This window comes from Tenrec ecaudatus, chromosome 17 (assembly GCF_050624435.1).
Source record: "Tenrec ecaudatus isolate mTenEca1 chromosome 17, mTenEca1.hap1, whole genome shotgun sequence".
NCBI classification, from domain to species: Eukaryota; Metazoa; Chordata; class Mammalia; order Afrosoricida; family Tenrecidae; genus Tenrec; species Tenrec ecaudatus.
Window position 1 is genome coordinate 53,236,287 of NC_134546.1, and position 17,292 is coordinate 53,253,578.

Consider the following 17,292-nt stretch of genomic DNA (forward strand, 5'->3'; position numbering starts at 1 on the left):
GAAATTACTTAACAAATTACCGTTTTGGGCTCCCTGTTTCTGATCTCCTTGAGAAGCCAGTTTGCTGAAAAGGAATCAAGACCTAAAGGGTGAAGGTTAAATAAAGAATATGGAGGACACCGTGAAGTCTTAATGGCCCGTCTCTTAATGACCCGTGACAGTGGGTCACAAAGATTTCATTGCTCTCAGCTGGGAAAGGAGGTAAACAACCGTCTTCCGCTGGCTGTTCCCTCTTCACGAACCTCACCGCCAGGGTACCAAGCTCTCCCAGACGCTCGAGGGCGCAACAGCGGCTGCTCTCTCTGCGCCCCTCCGAGGCCGGCTCCACACTGCCTTGGGGCACCTGGCCTCATACTCCACCACTGAACCTAGGTCGTACATACATGGTGACTTTTTTCTCTTATTAAAAAAGTAATAGAAAGCGAAATGCAGATAAGATTAAAATAATCCCTAGTATAGTGTACTGTCCAAAAAGGTAGGATGGTATATTAAACTTTAGTTTCTCGGTATAGTATTTCTTTTACATTTGGAAAAAATCCATTATTTTTTGTTTTTCCATTATCATTTTGAAGCCCCTTGTACATGCTTCAAAAATGTGTACTTACATTACCTTTAAAACTGCATGTTAGGTATACCTGTATATACACGCACGCGTGCTTTGTTTCTGGAAAGGCTTTCTTATTAGGGGGAGGGTGCGCAGTCCTTGGGAGCTGCCTTCCTCCTGGCGGCCCACACGGCTCAGCTCCTCTCACATCCTGCGGGTGCCCCCTTGTCCTTGGAGACAAGGTGCGAGGCCGCACCTGCCAGTCTTGTACCGCACGAACTTGGGGTGCTGGGAGAGGCGCCCGCGGGCCGGCTGCCTCCACTGGCTCTCGTCCTCGGTCACGCTTGGCCCTGGTAAGACCCACGGCTGCTACTCTTCCGTGGCTTCCACTCTTTGAATTGTTTCCCACAAACTTTTCAACCCCCTCTTACATCCACGTATGAGTTATAATTGGAAACTTGTCTGCTTTTAAATACTTGATCATATTGGACATGAGGAGGCTTCAAAAAGTTGATGGTAAAAGTTCGCTATCTTTTCATTCCATATTCCATAAACACCCTCCTCCTAAATACTATTTGACCAACTTTTTTTTCTGAGTGCACACAACTTTGTTCTGAATATGCTTTTCCAAAGCCAATAGCATCATGGGGGTTAGGACTTAACTGTCATGCCTCCTGGAGCGGAGGGTGTATGGTTCGTTGGCACTGATCAGGCTGTCTGGCCCCGCTGGCCAGCAGACTAGCTGCCCTACAAGCCTGAGCTTGTGCCTGCTCTGTTGCTTGCTCCTACAGCAGTGGACTCGTGTGTGTCCTTTCGTGACTGCCTGACTTGACCCCGCATAATGTCTTCCAGATCCTTCCATGGTGTGAGATGGTTCGTAGTTTCACTGCTGTGTTTTGGGGATACGTAGTATTCCATTGTGTGCATGTACCAGAGGGGGGTTTTTCTGTTTGTTTTATCCACTCTTCTACTACAGGAATTTGGGCTGTGTCCAATCTCTTATTATTGTGAACAGAGCTGCAGTGAACATGAGGGAGCATACATGTGTTCGTGATCTGCTTATTTCTTTGGGGTACATGCCCAGTAATGGTATTGCTGAGTCATACGATATTTCAATTGCCATCTTTTTTAGAAATCGCCATATCACCTTCCACAGTGGCTGTACATATTTACAAACCCACCAGCAGTGAGTAAGAGTTCCAATCTCATCACACCCTCTCCAACATTTGTTGTTCTTATTTTTTTTAATTGGGCTGCAGTTATGGGCACTAGTTGATATCTCATGGTTGTTTTGACTTGCATTTCCCAGATGGCTAGTGACTGGGAGCATTTCCTCTTGTGTTTATTAGGCATTAATTAGAGTGTCATCCTTTGTGAATCGTCTGCTCAAGTCCTTTGTCCACCTTCTCAGAGGGTTATTACATTTTTTTCTTGTGGTAGGCTTGTAAAGTTCTGCAGGTCTTAGTAACTAGTCCTTTGTTCGTTATGTAATTACTAAATATATTTTCCCAATCTGTAGGCTCTCCTTTTACTCTTTTGATGAAGTCTTTCAAAGTACACAAGTGTTTTATTTTTAATAGGTCCCACTCATCTATTTTGGCTTCCAGGAGTGTGTTTCCTTTGTTATCTCTGATAGCCCATGTATTCCTTGCACTAGGGCACTTAGATTTGTCCCAATTTTCTCATTGATGATCTGATAGCTTTGGGTTTACATTTAGGTCTTTATCTACCTGGAGTTTGTTTTTGTGACAAGAACATTTTTAATAAGGATGTAATAGCCTACTAATATATGTCTATTCCAATATGAGGCTAATAAGAGCTCCAGGTGTGACAGGGTGACGAAGAATGCACCTAGACCTAAGCACAGATCCTACCACTGGAAGGATCCAGTAAAGTAAAGCTATTCCTAGTTATGTTACCATAACAAATGCAAAATTGCTGACGAATTTCACCACGATAAACCACTGGCCACGTCTCCTCAGTGTCCTTTGCCAGTTCGCACTCCTTTACTGACAGGAGATAGCCATGTGGAAGTCTCAAAAGCAAATCCAAACTCCCAATCCTGCTTCCACTTCTAAACAAAACTTTTTTCTTCTCCAGTGTCCTTGGTGAAGGATATCACTTGCTAAAGTCAAAAGCCCAGGTGACAACTTTTTAATACATCCTGTGCTTCCCCCATCATTTAACCCTAAATGCATTATCTCCCAAGTGCTCCCAAATCATTCTTTCCAAACCCATGGCTGTCCTTGGTCTATGAGCTACCCGCGATCTTTCAAGGGAATAAATGCAGCAACTTCCGAACAGGTTCTTTCTCAGATGTAACCAAACCCCGTGCCTATTTGGATTTCTTCTGTTGCTATCTATTGCACTAGAAATCAAGATCAAAATCCTTATCATGTGTTTGCCCGATGCCAGCATCACCAGTATTTCACCATCCCCTCAAGCTCTCTCTGCTTTGGCTTTTACACGCTCCTGTCCAACAGGCTGTAGCACCTGCTCTCCATCCTCTTGTAAGCCCAAATCATTCCGACTTCAGTTCGCTGGAAGGCTTCCTGTAGTCTCCAGCTTTGATCTGGCCTTGTTACATGTTGCATTCAGAATACAGTACTTTCTCCTTCATCACCATCATCACCGTTTTTATATATTTCCTTTAGGGAGCATTTAATGAGAGTCGTGTATGTGTTATATTCAGTAATTAAAAATATCTTGCACTGATGGGCGGCCAATACATATTCTGGAACTGCATGAGAAATGTAGCATCCAATGGTTTACAAGTTTCAAGATACTCTGAAGTCAAGCCCATTGTGCAATTTCAACATGTCCTATCGATCCAGCCGGCTACTATAAATATAAAAACCAAAAAGTACCTGCTTTGCGCATCTGTCTTCTCTAGCTTCTCCTGAAGTTGAATCCAATCAATCAGTGCTTTGAAATCCCTTACATAGTTATCCAGCATCATTAACACCTCCTAATTTAAAGCAAACGAAAATGTTTAAATTCTATTCTGAGACTAAAATTTTCAAGAAATAATTCTCTTAAGTGAATGACTTAGCAATTAATAATTAAACTTCACGGCCATTGAGTCCATTTTGACTTACAGTGACTTTATAGTTCAGGATAGAACTGCTTGTTTGGGTTCCTAAGATTTTAAATCTTTACAGGAGTAGACAGCCACATCTTTCTCCCATGCTATTTAATAAGATAATTTTAAAAAATAGAACTATAAGTCTAAAGACCAGGAGATAGTACTGAAATCCTTTCTCAACACCTCAAAAGGCTGTTATTTAACTTTTTTTTAATTGTGGCATTTAATATTAAGAGTACACAAAACAAAAATGTACCAATAAATTATTGCAAAGTGAAGTCCCATGAAACCACCACCCATGACAAAAACTACAACAATGCAAACAAGATTCTCAGGTGCCCCCTCTCAATTTCTACCCATCCTTCCTGCAAGGTAACCACTACCTGGCTTCTAATCACTTCATTTTGTCCATGTCCTAGCATTATGCAAATAAAGTCACAGAGCATATGTTATAGTTTCTTTTGTAGATGTGTTTACTAGATTCATGCATATTCAGAGTAAACCTCTAATTCATGTACTGTCATTGATGAACAGTATTCCACTGTATGACTACACCAGTATTTATTTATCTAAAGTATCGAAGGGCATGTCGATTCCCACTCTCAGTTTTCTGGGGCTGTGGGTCGTTACAGAGGCAGACAGCATCAGCTTTCTCCTGCAGGCCGGCTGATGGGTTTGAACCACTAACTTTATGCTTAGCAGTCCACTGATTGCCCGATAGTGCCAATAGAGCTCCTTACTTAAGACTGTGGTTAATAGCAATGTATTAATATCCCTTCAGGAGTCCCTGGGTGGTAAAATGCTTAAGCCCCTAACTACTAGCTGAAAGGTTGACAGTTCAAACCCATCCAGAGATGCTTTCAAAGAAAGATAAGCCTGGTGAGCTGACTACAAAAGGTCACTGCCCGGAAAAACCTATAGACATGGGGTCGTCATGAGTCGAATCTACTGGATGGCAATTAGCAACAATATTAGTTTATCAGCTCTAACAAATGGACCACACTAGTAGAGTATGTTAATCATAGGAAAACTGGGGGTGGGGTGGGAAATATAGGAATTTTCTCCTAAACTGTTCAAAAACATCAAGTCTTCTTTTATATATATATATGTGTGGTTCACATTATATTTCTATTGGCCAGCACTACTCTGAACCACCTATAAGAATGTGGTAGTTACATAATCTGTGTCAACTTGAGAATATTAAGAGTGAAGGGTAGAGTATAGCCTGTCAATCAGGTCAAAGTCTAATGATACCTCCTTGTGGGCATGGCCCTCTCATGAAGATTATGGGAACTTCCTTTCTCTTTTCTTCTTCTTCTTCTTCTTCTTCTTCTTCTCCTTCTACTTCTCTCTCTCTCTCTCTCTCTCTCTCTCTCTCTCTCTCTCTCTCTCTCTCTCTCGCTCTCTCTCTCGCTCTCTCTCTCGCTCTCTCTCTCGCTCTCTCTCTCGCTCTCTCTCGCTCTGCTTCACTTTCCTGTTGACAAGCCACATGGAACCAAATTGATGACATCCAGAGCCCTGGAGATGCATCCACCACATTGGATTCACAGAACTTTCCACCTACTGGACTGTGATCTTTCTGCATTCAGCATCACTGCATGTGCTAAGTGAGTCTAAAGAGGAATTTATGCCTAATTGTTTCCCCACTATCATGATCCCAATTCTACCTTACAAATCTGGCTAGACCAGAAGATGTACACTGGTAGATAGGAAACTAGAAACACAGGGAGTCCAAGGTGGATGATCCCTTTAGGACCAGTGCTGAGAGTGGCGATACCAGGAGGGTGGGGTGGTAAGGGGGAACTGATTACAAGGATCTACATATAACTTGCTCCCTGGGGGACGGAAAACAGAAAAGTGGGTGAAGAGAGATGTCAAACAATGTAAGATATGACAAAATAATAACTTATAAATTATCTAGGGTTCATGAAGGGGGGAAAGGGAAGGGAGGGGAAAATGAGGAGCTGATGCCAGGGGAGAGCAAATGTTTTGAGAATGATGAGAGCAATGAATGTACAAATGTGCTTTACACAATTGATGTATGGATGGATTGTGATAAGAGTTGTATGAGCCCCTAATGATTGGAAAAAAGGAGGAATTTATGAACTAGTATCAGACATATGGACATGATCTGGACTGTGCCATTTTCTCAATGTACAATTGCTCTTTAATATAAAGTTCTCTCTTATTCATATATGAATATCCCTGGATTTGTGTCTCTAGCCAACAGGTCTAACATAAATAATTAGACAAATATAAAAAGATGATCTTTAAATTTTTAATTTCAGGTTCTATATGCTGATCCAAAAAGCCCACTGTGGAAGTTCTGATTGGGGGAAAGGTGATCTTAACACAAGGTACAAATAAGAAGACTTACACATTTTGACACTAAACGCAGGTTGAGTAGTTTGCTGAGCCGATTGAAAAAGAATAAATGACCTTATGGTATATGAATACAAGTATAATATTGTCTATTAACATGTGCTTTTGACTTATACTCAGTGGTTTTGAGTCAGATGACCAATAATGCTGAACATTCTTTTCTTACCCCTCCCTCCCTGCTTTCCCCTCCCTCATGAACCCTAGATAATTTATAAAGTATTATTTTGTCATATCTTACACTGTCCGATGTCTCCCTTCACCCACTTTTCTGTTGTCCGTCCCCCAGGGAGGAAGTTATATGTAGATCCTTGTAACTGATTCCCCCTTACTACCCCACCCTCCCTCGACCCTCCCGGTATCCCCACTCTCACCACTGGTCCTGAAGGGATCATCCGCCCTGGATTCCCTGGATTTCCAGTTCCTAACTGCACCAGTATACATCTTCTGATCTAGTCAGATTTGTAAGGTAAAATTGGGATCATGATAGTGGGGGTTGGAGGGGTAGCATTTAGGAACTAGAGGAAAGTTGTATGTTACAACGTTGCTACACTGCACCCTGACTGGCTCATCTCCTCCCCGCGCCCCTTCCATAAGGGGATGTCCAATTGCCTACACCCTGCACTCCCCCTCATAGACAATGGTAAGACTTTTTGTTCTGATGATGCCTGATAACTGATCCCTTCGGCACCCCGTGATCACACAGGCTGGTGTGTTTCTTCCATGTGGGCTTTGTTGTTTCTGAGCTAGATGGCTGCTTGTTTACGTTCAAGCCTTTAAGACCCCAGATGCTATAACTCTCGATAGTTGGGTTTTAAAAAACCCAATATATTCATTTTGTCTTCTGCTGCTCATGAGTTTGGGGTCATATCTAAAACTCCCACTGCCAAATCCAAGACCATAAAGATTTAGCCCTGGTTTTACTCTAAGAGTTTATAATCTTAGCTCTTATAGTTTTCAGCTTGTTTCGTTTTACCTGATTTTTGTATGCAGGGTAAGACAGGAGTCCAGTTTATTCTTTTGCATATGTACATCCAGCTGTTTCTACACCAGTTTTTGAAACATTATTTTCCCCACTGAATGAGCTTGACCCCCTTGTCAAAATAAATTGGCCACAGACGTGTAGTTTATTTGTGGTCACTAGGCCCACATCATTGGTCTGCCTGTGGGTGCTTATGAGAGTACTGTTGTCAGAACTCTAGTTCTGAAACTCACACACATGAACTGCCCTTTTTCAGGACTGCTTTGGCTATAAGCTTGTGGATCAGCTTTTGCATTTCAGTTTGGGCATATTAATCATATTCATATTAACAGTAACAATGTTAAGCCTCCCAATCCACGAGAAAAAAAATGCTTTTCGATGCAAATTTTCAGTGAAAGCCATTTCATCTTAAAGATGAAGTTACTAGTTTAGTGATAAGCTCATGATACGAAGGAACCAAAATCTTTGGACATCTACCCCAGCGCCCTTTATTGCTAGGTCTCAGTTCCAAGACGGCCAACACTGGCAGTTATAAACAAAAGGGAGAAGAAGAGATGTACATTTTAAAATTACTAACAAATCCAGTATCCAGAGAATATTTCCTTTTAGTGTTTCTCTAACATTTTAAAATTTTTAGTTTAAAGTAATATTACCTGAAATAAAAATTCAATAAATAATGATGATAAGAGCTTTCAAAAAACCAAAACTCCCTGCCATCAAGCCAATTTTGACTCACTGACAGAGTGGAACTGCCCCTGGGGCGTTTCCATGGCTGAAAGAAAGCTTCATCTTCTCCTGGGGAACAACTGGTGGTTTTGAACTGCTGACTGATGCTTAGTCCCTTGAAATGCTCACCTTCAATTCTACAAATATGTAAGTAAAATTATCTTCTTCAGTTGTTACAAAATACATGCTTGGAAATAAGTACTTATTATTTCACCATTCTTATTCAGCTGATACAAAACTCAGCAAGACAATAGCAATCCAAGTCTGGACTACTTACGGCACTTGCTTTCTGTATCAAATGCCAGATTCAATTGACACTGAGCATTCAAAGGTAAAATAAATTTAAAGTTGACTGAATTTGACGGAGGCTTATTTTCAAATCGGCTTAATATCACATATGCCCAGCAGTATACAGTCATAATTGTCATCATTACACTCTGATTTTCTCCTTTAGATAATCCAAAATTACATTACTGTGACACTATATTGCACACATCTGGCAAAGATTATGTTCTTGGCACTGATGAGTTATGCCTCGAAACAGCAGTGAAAATTTTTTTAGTATGAAAAGAGTGCTACAGGAGAAGGGGAGGTAGGAGAAAGAAGGGAGGCAGGGGTAAACCAACCCATGGACAAGGGAACAACAAGTAAACTAATATCAATGGAGAGAAGAATGTAGGATGCCTAGTAGGGCTTAATCAAGGCCAATGCAGCAGCAAAGAATTACTAAACACTAATGAAAGCCGAACATGGTTGTGGGACAAATGGAAAGTAAAAGGAAATAGAGAAAGAACCAGGAGGCAAAGGACATTTATACAGGCATGTACATATGTAACTATATATATAAAACAAGAGGGGAATAGAACCGTGTACTCATATCTATATTAAAAGAATTAAGGCAGCAGATGGACAGTGGGTCTCTATTCAAGTACTACCTCAACACAAGAACACTTTGTTCTAACAAACCAGCATTCTGTGATGCTCACTTTCCCGACATGATTGTTGAAGACAAAATGGGTGCATAGTAAATTAGTGAAAAAGCTAATGGTAGCCGGCTATCAAAAGATATAGCATTGGAGGTCTTAAAGGTTTGAAGATAAACAAGGAGCCATATGTCCAAAAAGCAACAAAGCCTACATGGAAGAAACACACCATCCTGTGTGATTATGAGGTGCCAATGGGATCAGGTATCAGGCATCTAAGACCCAAAACAAAATCATAACCTGTATGAATTCCGGAGTAGGAGCATGGAGTGGAGACCCAACGCCCATGCGGAGACAATTGGACATCCCCTCACAGAAGGGTCACAAGGAAGAGATGACCCAGTCAGGGTGCAGTGTAGCACCAATGAAACACACAACTTTCCTCTAGTTCTTTAATGTTTCCTTCCCCCAACTATCATGACCTCAATTCGGATTAGACCAGATAAGAGCCCACAACACAGAGAATCCAGGATAGATAAACCCCTCAGGTTCAACAATGAGAGTAGAGATACCAAGAGGATTAGGGGAAGATGGGGAGAGAAAGATGGAAATCGATCACAAGGATCAAACTATAACCCCTCCCAGGGGGATGAACAACAGAAAAGTGGGTGAGGGGCGCTGGAGGACGATGTAAGATATGAAAATAATAATCTATAACTTATCAAGGATTCATGAGTGAGGGAGGGCAGGCAGGGGTGGGAGGGAGGAGGGGAAGAAATGGGGAGCTGATATCAGGGGCTCAAGTGGGATGAGAATGCTTTGAAAATTATGATGGCAGCATATGTGCAAATGTGTTTGACACAATGAATGAATGCATGGATTGTGATAAGAGATGTATGAGCCCCTAATAAAAGTATTCAATAAAAAGAAAAAAAGAGTATCAAAGAACAGGCCATTGAGGTCTCTCTCGCACTGCTCAGAAAGGGGAAACTGAGCGCAAGTGAGACTGTGTGTGTAAGCACGGCACATGTGTCCAAACTGTAACTCGATGCACCCAACAATGAACTACAATGTGGAGGCACTAGAAAAAAGGCACCCGCCAGTCTCACCTTCCCAGAAAGGTTACTTTCCAATATTACCAGAAAAATGACCACTGGAAAATGCCAACAAGCTTAAAAGCAATTGTCTGCATTATAAATACATTGCTTTTCCATAGCTCAATATTACTTCACTGTACAGTGTCACTGTCAAAGACCTCGAAAATATCTCTCACTTATATGTTTTAAAAGTTAAAGAGACACTTTGGAAACCAGACCCAGGACAACTTATTCACAAGTGAGATACAGTGTCTGCCTTACTTTAGTCACTCAGTTATGTTCTACTTTGAAAGGCTCTTCTGAACAAAGAAGTATTGTTTATTTCCTTTCAAAGGTAACTTTTGGTGCCAAATCACTGGGTAATAAAAGTCTTCTGTAATCAGGAAAAGGACAAATTTAACAATTTATCTGGCTTCCTTCTTTCAGCCCCACTAATAGAATTCAACATCTTTAATTAAATTCATTCAGCTTAAATCACCTACATTAGGGCACAGAAAGATTTAATTCACAATAATTTATTTCGGAAGTTTTCTACTGATTTCCCTTTTGCTGGGGGAAGAAAAAACCCTCCTCTAAATGGCTAGGACTGTAAGCAGCTATATCCCTGATATGAGCTGGCCCAGAGAAAGTACACTTGATGGCTTAAACAACCTATTTTAAGGACGTTATCAGGAATGATCAGAGTGGTACCATGCCGCTGTAACCCGAGTCATGTTATACGAACAAGGGAATACAAACAAGACAAGCAGCTGGAGCAGCCTCATAGTCACTGATGCACGTCTTTCTCCCTAAAGCTATGAAGGCCATTTTGTCAAGCAGGATGGAACAGAACAGAAGTGGCTCTGAAAGTAATGTTACAGGCAGTCAGATAACTACATATAGATGTACAGCTAAAATTACCAATTAGGTTACCAATTGGCTGCAACGGATTCGATTGGTTTGTAATTAATTCTGGTTACCGGCGCGCAGAGCAGGATGCATGGCGCCATCCCTTTGTCCTCCTGACACACAATACTCGTGCACAGACCCTTGGGCCCACGACATCAATACAGCCCTCCAATTCGGCTTCGGAATGAGTACAGTCGTGCGCCCCTGCCGTGTTGCAGGAGCGGAAACCTGCATCTCGTGAGAAGGCACCAACCAAAGGGAACCTTTATGAAAGAGCTTTGCCAAACCAGAGACAGATTTTAAATAGCATCATTTCTGAAAGAACGGCTTGTTTCAGTTTTTTTCAGTTACTCCTATTAGAAATAGTTCAACCAGGAAATCATCTGAAAGCAAGATGGCAAGTAAAGCATTTCCAAAACTGTCTCCCTACAATCATTCCCAGCCATCTTCAGTCCTCCACCACTCATTCCCCTCCTTTCCCAAGTCCCCCATCGTTCTCCATAAGACACCCATATCCACCAAGGAAAAACATGTCATGAGAATCTGCTCATGGAAACCATGCACTCACAATTTAATCTTTTACTGGCATCTTTGTAGACAAGGAAAGCTTGCATTGCCTGGGTAAGGATTTGAGTGTTTGACGGCAATGGCTAACTTTGTCCATAATCTTTTCTGCTTGTGTTTTTGTTTTCAATGTATTTGCACGCTCACTTGACTAGGTGCTTTTCTCTTCTGCTATTTTCCACTTAGAGAAAAAAACTAGACACCTATTGCCACTAAGAGTAAGTAAAGACATGAAAAATAAATTTTTAAAAGACTCAAAATCAATATACCACATTCAAATTCCTTAAAAATGCCTGCATGCTTCCCTCCAAACAACACCCAGAGGCAGTAGTTCTCAATCTGTGGGTCGCGACCCCTTTGGGGGTCGACCGAGTCATAACAGTAGCAAAATTACAGTTATAAAGTAGCAACGAAAATAATTTTAATGCTTTGGGGGGGTCAACACAACATGAGGAACTGTATAAAGGATCGCTCATTAGGAAGGTTGAGAACCACTGCCCTAAGGCATTCCGAGAACATTCTCCAAATATCAGATTATATGCTGATATTCAGGGCTCTCAACCAACTTCTCCACTGAGACACACAAACGTGAAGCACAGTTTGGTGATTTTTGCCCAAAGTCACGCGCTAGCTTTGAGGACGCATTGGAATGTGTCCCTCCCACTATATCCTCAACTGTCCCTTCAAAGGGCAGCACATATTCCACATAGACACAACTCTTCCATGATCCTCTAGCCAGAGCTAATTTCTCCTTGACTAAATAGCCAAACACTATCACGTGCAATAACCAATGTGAATGCATATTCAAAACTCACAAACAGTACATAAATGAAAGCCTTTTATCCCTTAATTCATGCTTGTATATATTCATAATACTACATCTCCTACTTCAAGTTACTGCTGGAGAAAAACGAGACCTTTTTCCTTATACCTTCGACCTTCACTGAAGCATCATGCAGGAAGAACAAAATTTAATATCAAAGGCACAAGTTGACGATCTTTTCTCCACCAAGGTCAAATCTCAAATTGCTTTACTAGGGCACATGAAGGGTATCATGCAAGTGTCACAATTGCTACCAAGAAGGTCTACACTTGGTGTTGCAGTCATTATGTGGTAAATTTCTATCATTTCCAAATGAACAGGAAATAACTAAAAACACTTAAAAACAAGGTCACTCAGTAACAAGTATAAATAACCCAGGATGAAATCCAGACAAGGAATAGTATGGCTGCTCCCCGTCTAAAATAGAGCCAGCAAGTGAGTTTTAAAGAAAGAAAAACAGTGTTGCTTAACTCAACACGATGTGCGTGATTTAAAGAGTTTTATTATAGCTATTTATTCCTTTTTCAGGTTCACAAATAGCACCCAAAACAGTGCCTATGGTAATATAGATTCAACAAATAGTTACGTAGTAAAAGACACATTCACTTGACTTCTAAGCCTCAGTCCTGATTGGTTTCTTTTCCCACTGCCTTTCATTCTTTTATTTTTTTAAATCATTTTATTAGGGGCACATACAACTCTTATCACAATCATACATGAATTCTGTAAAGCACGTTTGCACATTCATTGCCCTCACCATTCTCAAAACATTTGCTCTCCACTTAAGACCCTGGCATCAGCTCATTTTTACCCCTCCTTCCCTACTCCTCCCCCCCTCATGAACCCTTGATAATTTATAAATTATTATTTTGTCATATCTCACACTGTCCAACGTCTCCCTTCACCTACTTTTCTGCAGTCCGTCCCCCAGGGAGGAGGTTATATGTAGATCCATATAATCGGTTCCCCCTTTCCACCCCACCCTCCCAGTATTGCCACTCTCACCACTGGCCCTGAAGGAATCATCTGCCCTGGATTCCCTGAGTTTTCAGTTTCTATCTGTACCAGTGTACATCCTCTGGTCTAGCCAGATTTGTAAAGTAGAATTGGGATCATAATAGTTGTGGGGAGGAGAAGCATTCAGGAACTAGAAGAAAGTTGTATATTTCATCGTTCCTATACTACATCCTGACTGGCTCCTCTCCTCCCCGCTACCCTTCCATAAGGAGATGTCCAATTGCCTATAGATGGGCTCTAGGTCTCCAGTCCGCACTCCCCCTCATTCACAATGTTCTGATGATGCCTGATACCTAATCCCTTCGACACCTTGTGATCACACAGGCTGGTGTGCTTCTTCCATGTGGGCTTTGTTGCTTCTGAGCTAGATGGCTGCTTGCTTACCTTCAAGCCTTTAAGACCCCAGATGCTATCTTTTGATAGCCGGGCACCATCAGCTTTCTTCACCATATTTGTGTATACACCCATTTGTCTTCAGCGATCTTATCAGGGAGGTAAGCACACAATGATATGATTTTTTGTTGATACCTGATAACTGATCCCTTCGGCACCTCATGATCGTGCAGGCTGGTGTGCTTCTTACATGTGGGTTTTGTTGCTTCTGAGCTAGATGGCCGCTTGTTTACCTTCAAGCCTTTAAGACCCTAGATGATATATCTTTTGATAGCCAGGCTCCATCAGCGTTCTTCACCACATTTGCTTATGCACCCTCTTTGTCTTCAGCGATTGTGTCGGGAAGGTAAGTGTCATGGAATGCCAGTTTAATAGAACAAAGTATTCTTGCATTGAGGGAGTACTTGAGTGGAGGCCCAATGTCCATCTGCTACCTTAATACTAAACCTATACAAATATGCACATAGATCTATTTCTACATCCGCATACATATATTTATATATGTACATGCCTGTATTTAGACCTCTATTTATGCCCTTTGCCTGTTCTTTCCTCTATTTTCTCTTACTTTCCTCTTGTCTCACTATCATGTACAGCCTTCATTTGGATTTCAGTAATTACTCTCAGTTGCATTGCCCTTGGTCACATCCTAAAGGCCTCCTACACCCTCCTCTCCACCAATTTGGATCACTTGTTGTTCCCTTGTCCCTGGGTTTAACACCACTTCATTTTCCCCCACCTTCCCCTCTCCCATGTCCTCCCGGAACTGTTGGTCCTATTGTTTTCTCCTCCAGATTGTTCATCCAGCCTATCTTATTTAGACAGACCTGTGGAGATAATAACATGCACAAAAACAAGACAGCAAAACCAAGCAACAAAAGAAAACAAAACAATAACACGCCAATGACAAAAACAAAACACAACAAGAAAGAAAAGCTTGTAGTTAGCTCAAGGACTTTTTGTTGGCCTTTAGGAGTGTTTTCCGGTCTGATGGGTCGCCAAGCCCTGGCCCAAAGTTTATTTTTGGTATTCCCTGGGGGCTTTGTTGCTCTATTTCTCTTGCTATTCTGTTCTAAACCCTTAATTTTCAGATCAAGCGCAATTCCCACACTGTGTCTCCAGTGTTGTCCCCTGTAGGGCTATGGGTCCGTCAGGGATGTCGTGTTGCACAGTGGGGCCGGCTATACAGTCTTCTCTGTGGATTGGCTGCTCTTAGTGGAATATGGTCATCGACGCTTGGTGGGCCAGGCTGTGCTCCACTCGCTCTTCCTCCTCCTTCATTTGCTTCCGTGTGCTCTGATCAGACATGTCCCTCTCCCAGAGCTGCAGATTCAGTGCTATCCTCTCAAATAAATTCTTCTGGGTAGAGGGACAGGTATCCACATAGTTGGGATTTGGGCCGGCCCCTCACAATCCTTAGTATGGTTATTAAAGCATTCCAAAGTATCACTTAGCTTTTTAGTTTCCTTGTTCTTTTTTTGTTATAAAGATACTTTTACTTTGCTTCATCAACTTGACTGGCTAACCAGGCCTTTGCTGAGATGGGTATCTAGGATATCAATTCTTAACTTTTCAGGGAGGTGGTAAATGTCCCAAGAAATATAATCATCTTCCATGATCTTCTGTCATCCATATTAAAATAGCAAAGTTTAGGTGAACTCTAGAGGTCCAACTAGGTCTGTGCTTTTCCACCTACCCCAAAAATCTTTTTATTGGGAAGTAATACAGATATCATATAATTCCATAATTCAATCACATCAAGAAATAGGGTACAATTGCTACCACAACAGTTTCAAAATATTCTCTTTCTTCTTCAACTCCTTGATATCACCGCCCCTTTAGTCACCCCTCTCCCTCACCATACTCCCCAAGAACCCTTTATCTTTCTCAGACCACAGGCATCTTTAACAATTTTCTAAATGTTATGAGCCATCCGCCCAAAATAATATATACCCACAGAATAATTTTCTGGTATCTTCAGATGAGCAGAACATACACTGATACAGGATGTTTTGGTTAAGAATCCCAGATTGAGAGGCTGAATAACACACATTTGATTTAGATTTTTCCTTCAGTCTGGAGAGATATTTTTCACACATTTGCTTCTTTGAAACCTCTCAGTCTCTCAAATATACATCCCAACAGCAGGACAAAACAGCCTAAAGAAACACCTGCCAAGACATATAACGTGCCTATGCCTAAAACCCTTAGAAATATCTTAGAAATCCTCATCATTTGCCACAATAACAGGAATTGAAAACCAAAGAAAGTTTTCACAAAATTGACATGGTATGTTTCCTCAGATCCACAGGCACTTCATCTTAATATGAATTTATCCCAAGTTTAAGACAATTGTGTCCAAATTAACTTGCATTTATCTAGACGTACCATAATTGAGGTCTAAGAACAAAATGGGCAGAAAGGAATACCCAGCGAAGCCCCCAGAGACAATTCTGTCACATTGAACTTAAGAGAAAGAAGTCAGGTGGCAGTGAATTTCCCTCTCCGAGGAGTGCTATTGCCCCAAATGGATTTACACCAATGTCTACTTCAGTTCCATCTATTCCTTTCCCCTCTTCATCTGTTAGCTACAGACAGCCGGGGCTGCTCCTGAGCCACGTACAACGAAGTCTCAGGACAGAAGCTATTTCCCCCAAATGCGTTATGTCAGTTCCAAAATGAGAGAAATTAATTAAAAATAATAACAATAATCTCTCTCCAACTGGAACCCCAGAAGCTCTCAAGTGCTAGGCACTGAGGCTAAGGACTGAGCTTTCCTGAATTCCTCTGTAATTCTGAACTCTATTTTTTAAACTGCTGGAAGCAAGGAAGGCTTGAAGCAGTTGCTGAGGAACATCACAGGCTGAAGCCTGCAGTGTGGATTTCACTTCAACATAAAGAAAACAAAACTCACATCGGGACCACGAGGCAACATCATGGCAGATGATCAGAGGTATCCAGGATTTCATTTTACATGGATCCACAGTCAATGCTCATGGAAGCAGCACTCAAGAAATCAAACAATGTGCTGCATTGGGCAAATCAGCTGCACAAGACCTCTTTAGAGTGTCAAAAGCAAAGACATCACTTTGAGGATCAAGGTGTGCCTGACCCATGGTAGCTTCAATCATCTCATTTGCACGTGAAGCTGGACAATGAAGAAGGCAGACTATAGCAGAACTGGCGAAGAATACTAAATATACCTTGAAGTTCCAGAAGAAAAAACAACCGGTCATGGAAGAACAGCCAGAATGCTCGTTTTAGAAGGAAGGCAGGTGAGTTGCACCTCGTGTACTTTGGAGGGAACGGTCCCAGGAGAGGGCACTGTGTTTGGTAAAATAGAGGATCAGCAAAAAAGGAGGGTCCTGCATGAGCTGTAGTGACCCAGGGGCTGCAGCCCCAGGCTCAAACACAGCAAGGGCAACGAAGGTGCATCACTCAGCGGGTTTGCTGTGCTGTACACGAGGCTGCTACGAGGCAAACCCAACTATGGCACCTAACAAGATTAAAAGTAGTGTACACAGCTTAGCACGGATTGTAATAAGTCTGGTAAAATAAAGTAAGACCAAAAGAGTAGGAAGTTTTAAAAGCCAAAATAATGAGTCTACTCTGGATTCAGAAAGCTACATACACATAACCAACAAGTGTTTTACATCAGGGGAATAATGAGAGCAGAACTCTACTTTAGAAAGATTCATTTCGCTGCTAAAAAGGGCTCTAAAAAAGTTAGAAGGAGACATACTCAACAGGACAAGAAACACATTACCAAAACTGTAAGGTGTCCTAGAAAAGCAATTGATACTAGAAGAAGGGGGGGAAAGGTAGCTAAGAATCAGGATTGGCCCTAAAGATTACTTCCATGAGGAGGTCA

At 41.6% G+C, this 17,292-nt stretch overlaps 1 protein-coding gene across 4 annotated transcripts in view; it reads right to left on the reverse strand.

Annotated features, from left to right (window-relative positions):
• Window positions 1–17,292, reverse strand: part of SCAPER (S-phase cyclin A associated protein in the ER) — a 414,928-nt gene that overhangs the window by 329,619 nt on the left and 68,017 nt on the right. For all 4 annotated transcript variants that reach the window (XM_075535309.1, XM_075535310.1, XM_075535311.1 and 1 more), the window contains one exon: window positions 3,412–3,512. In XM_075535309.1, the coding sequence (XP_075391424.1) occupies window positions 3,412–3,512 (101 nt within the window). The remainder of the gene's footprint in view (window positions 1–3,411; window positions 3,513–17,292) is intronic.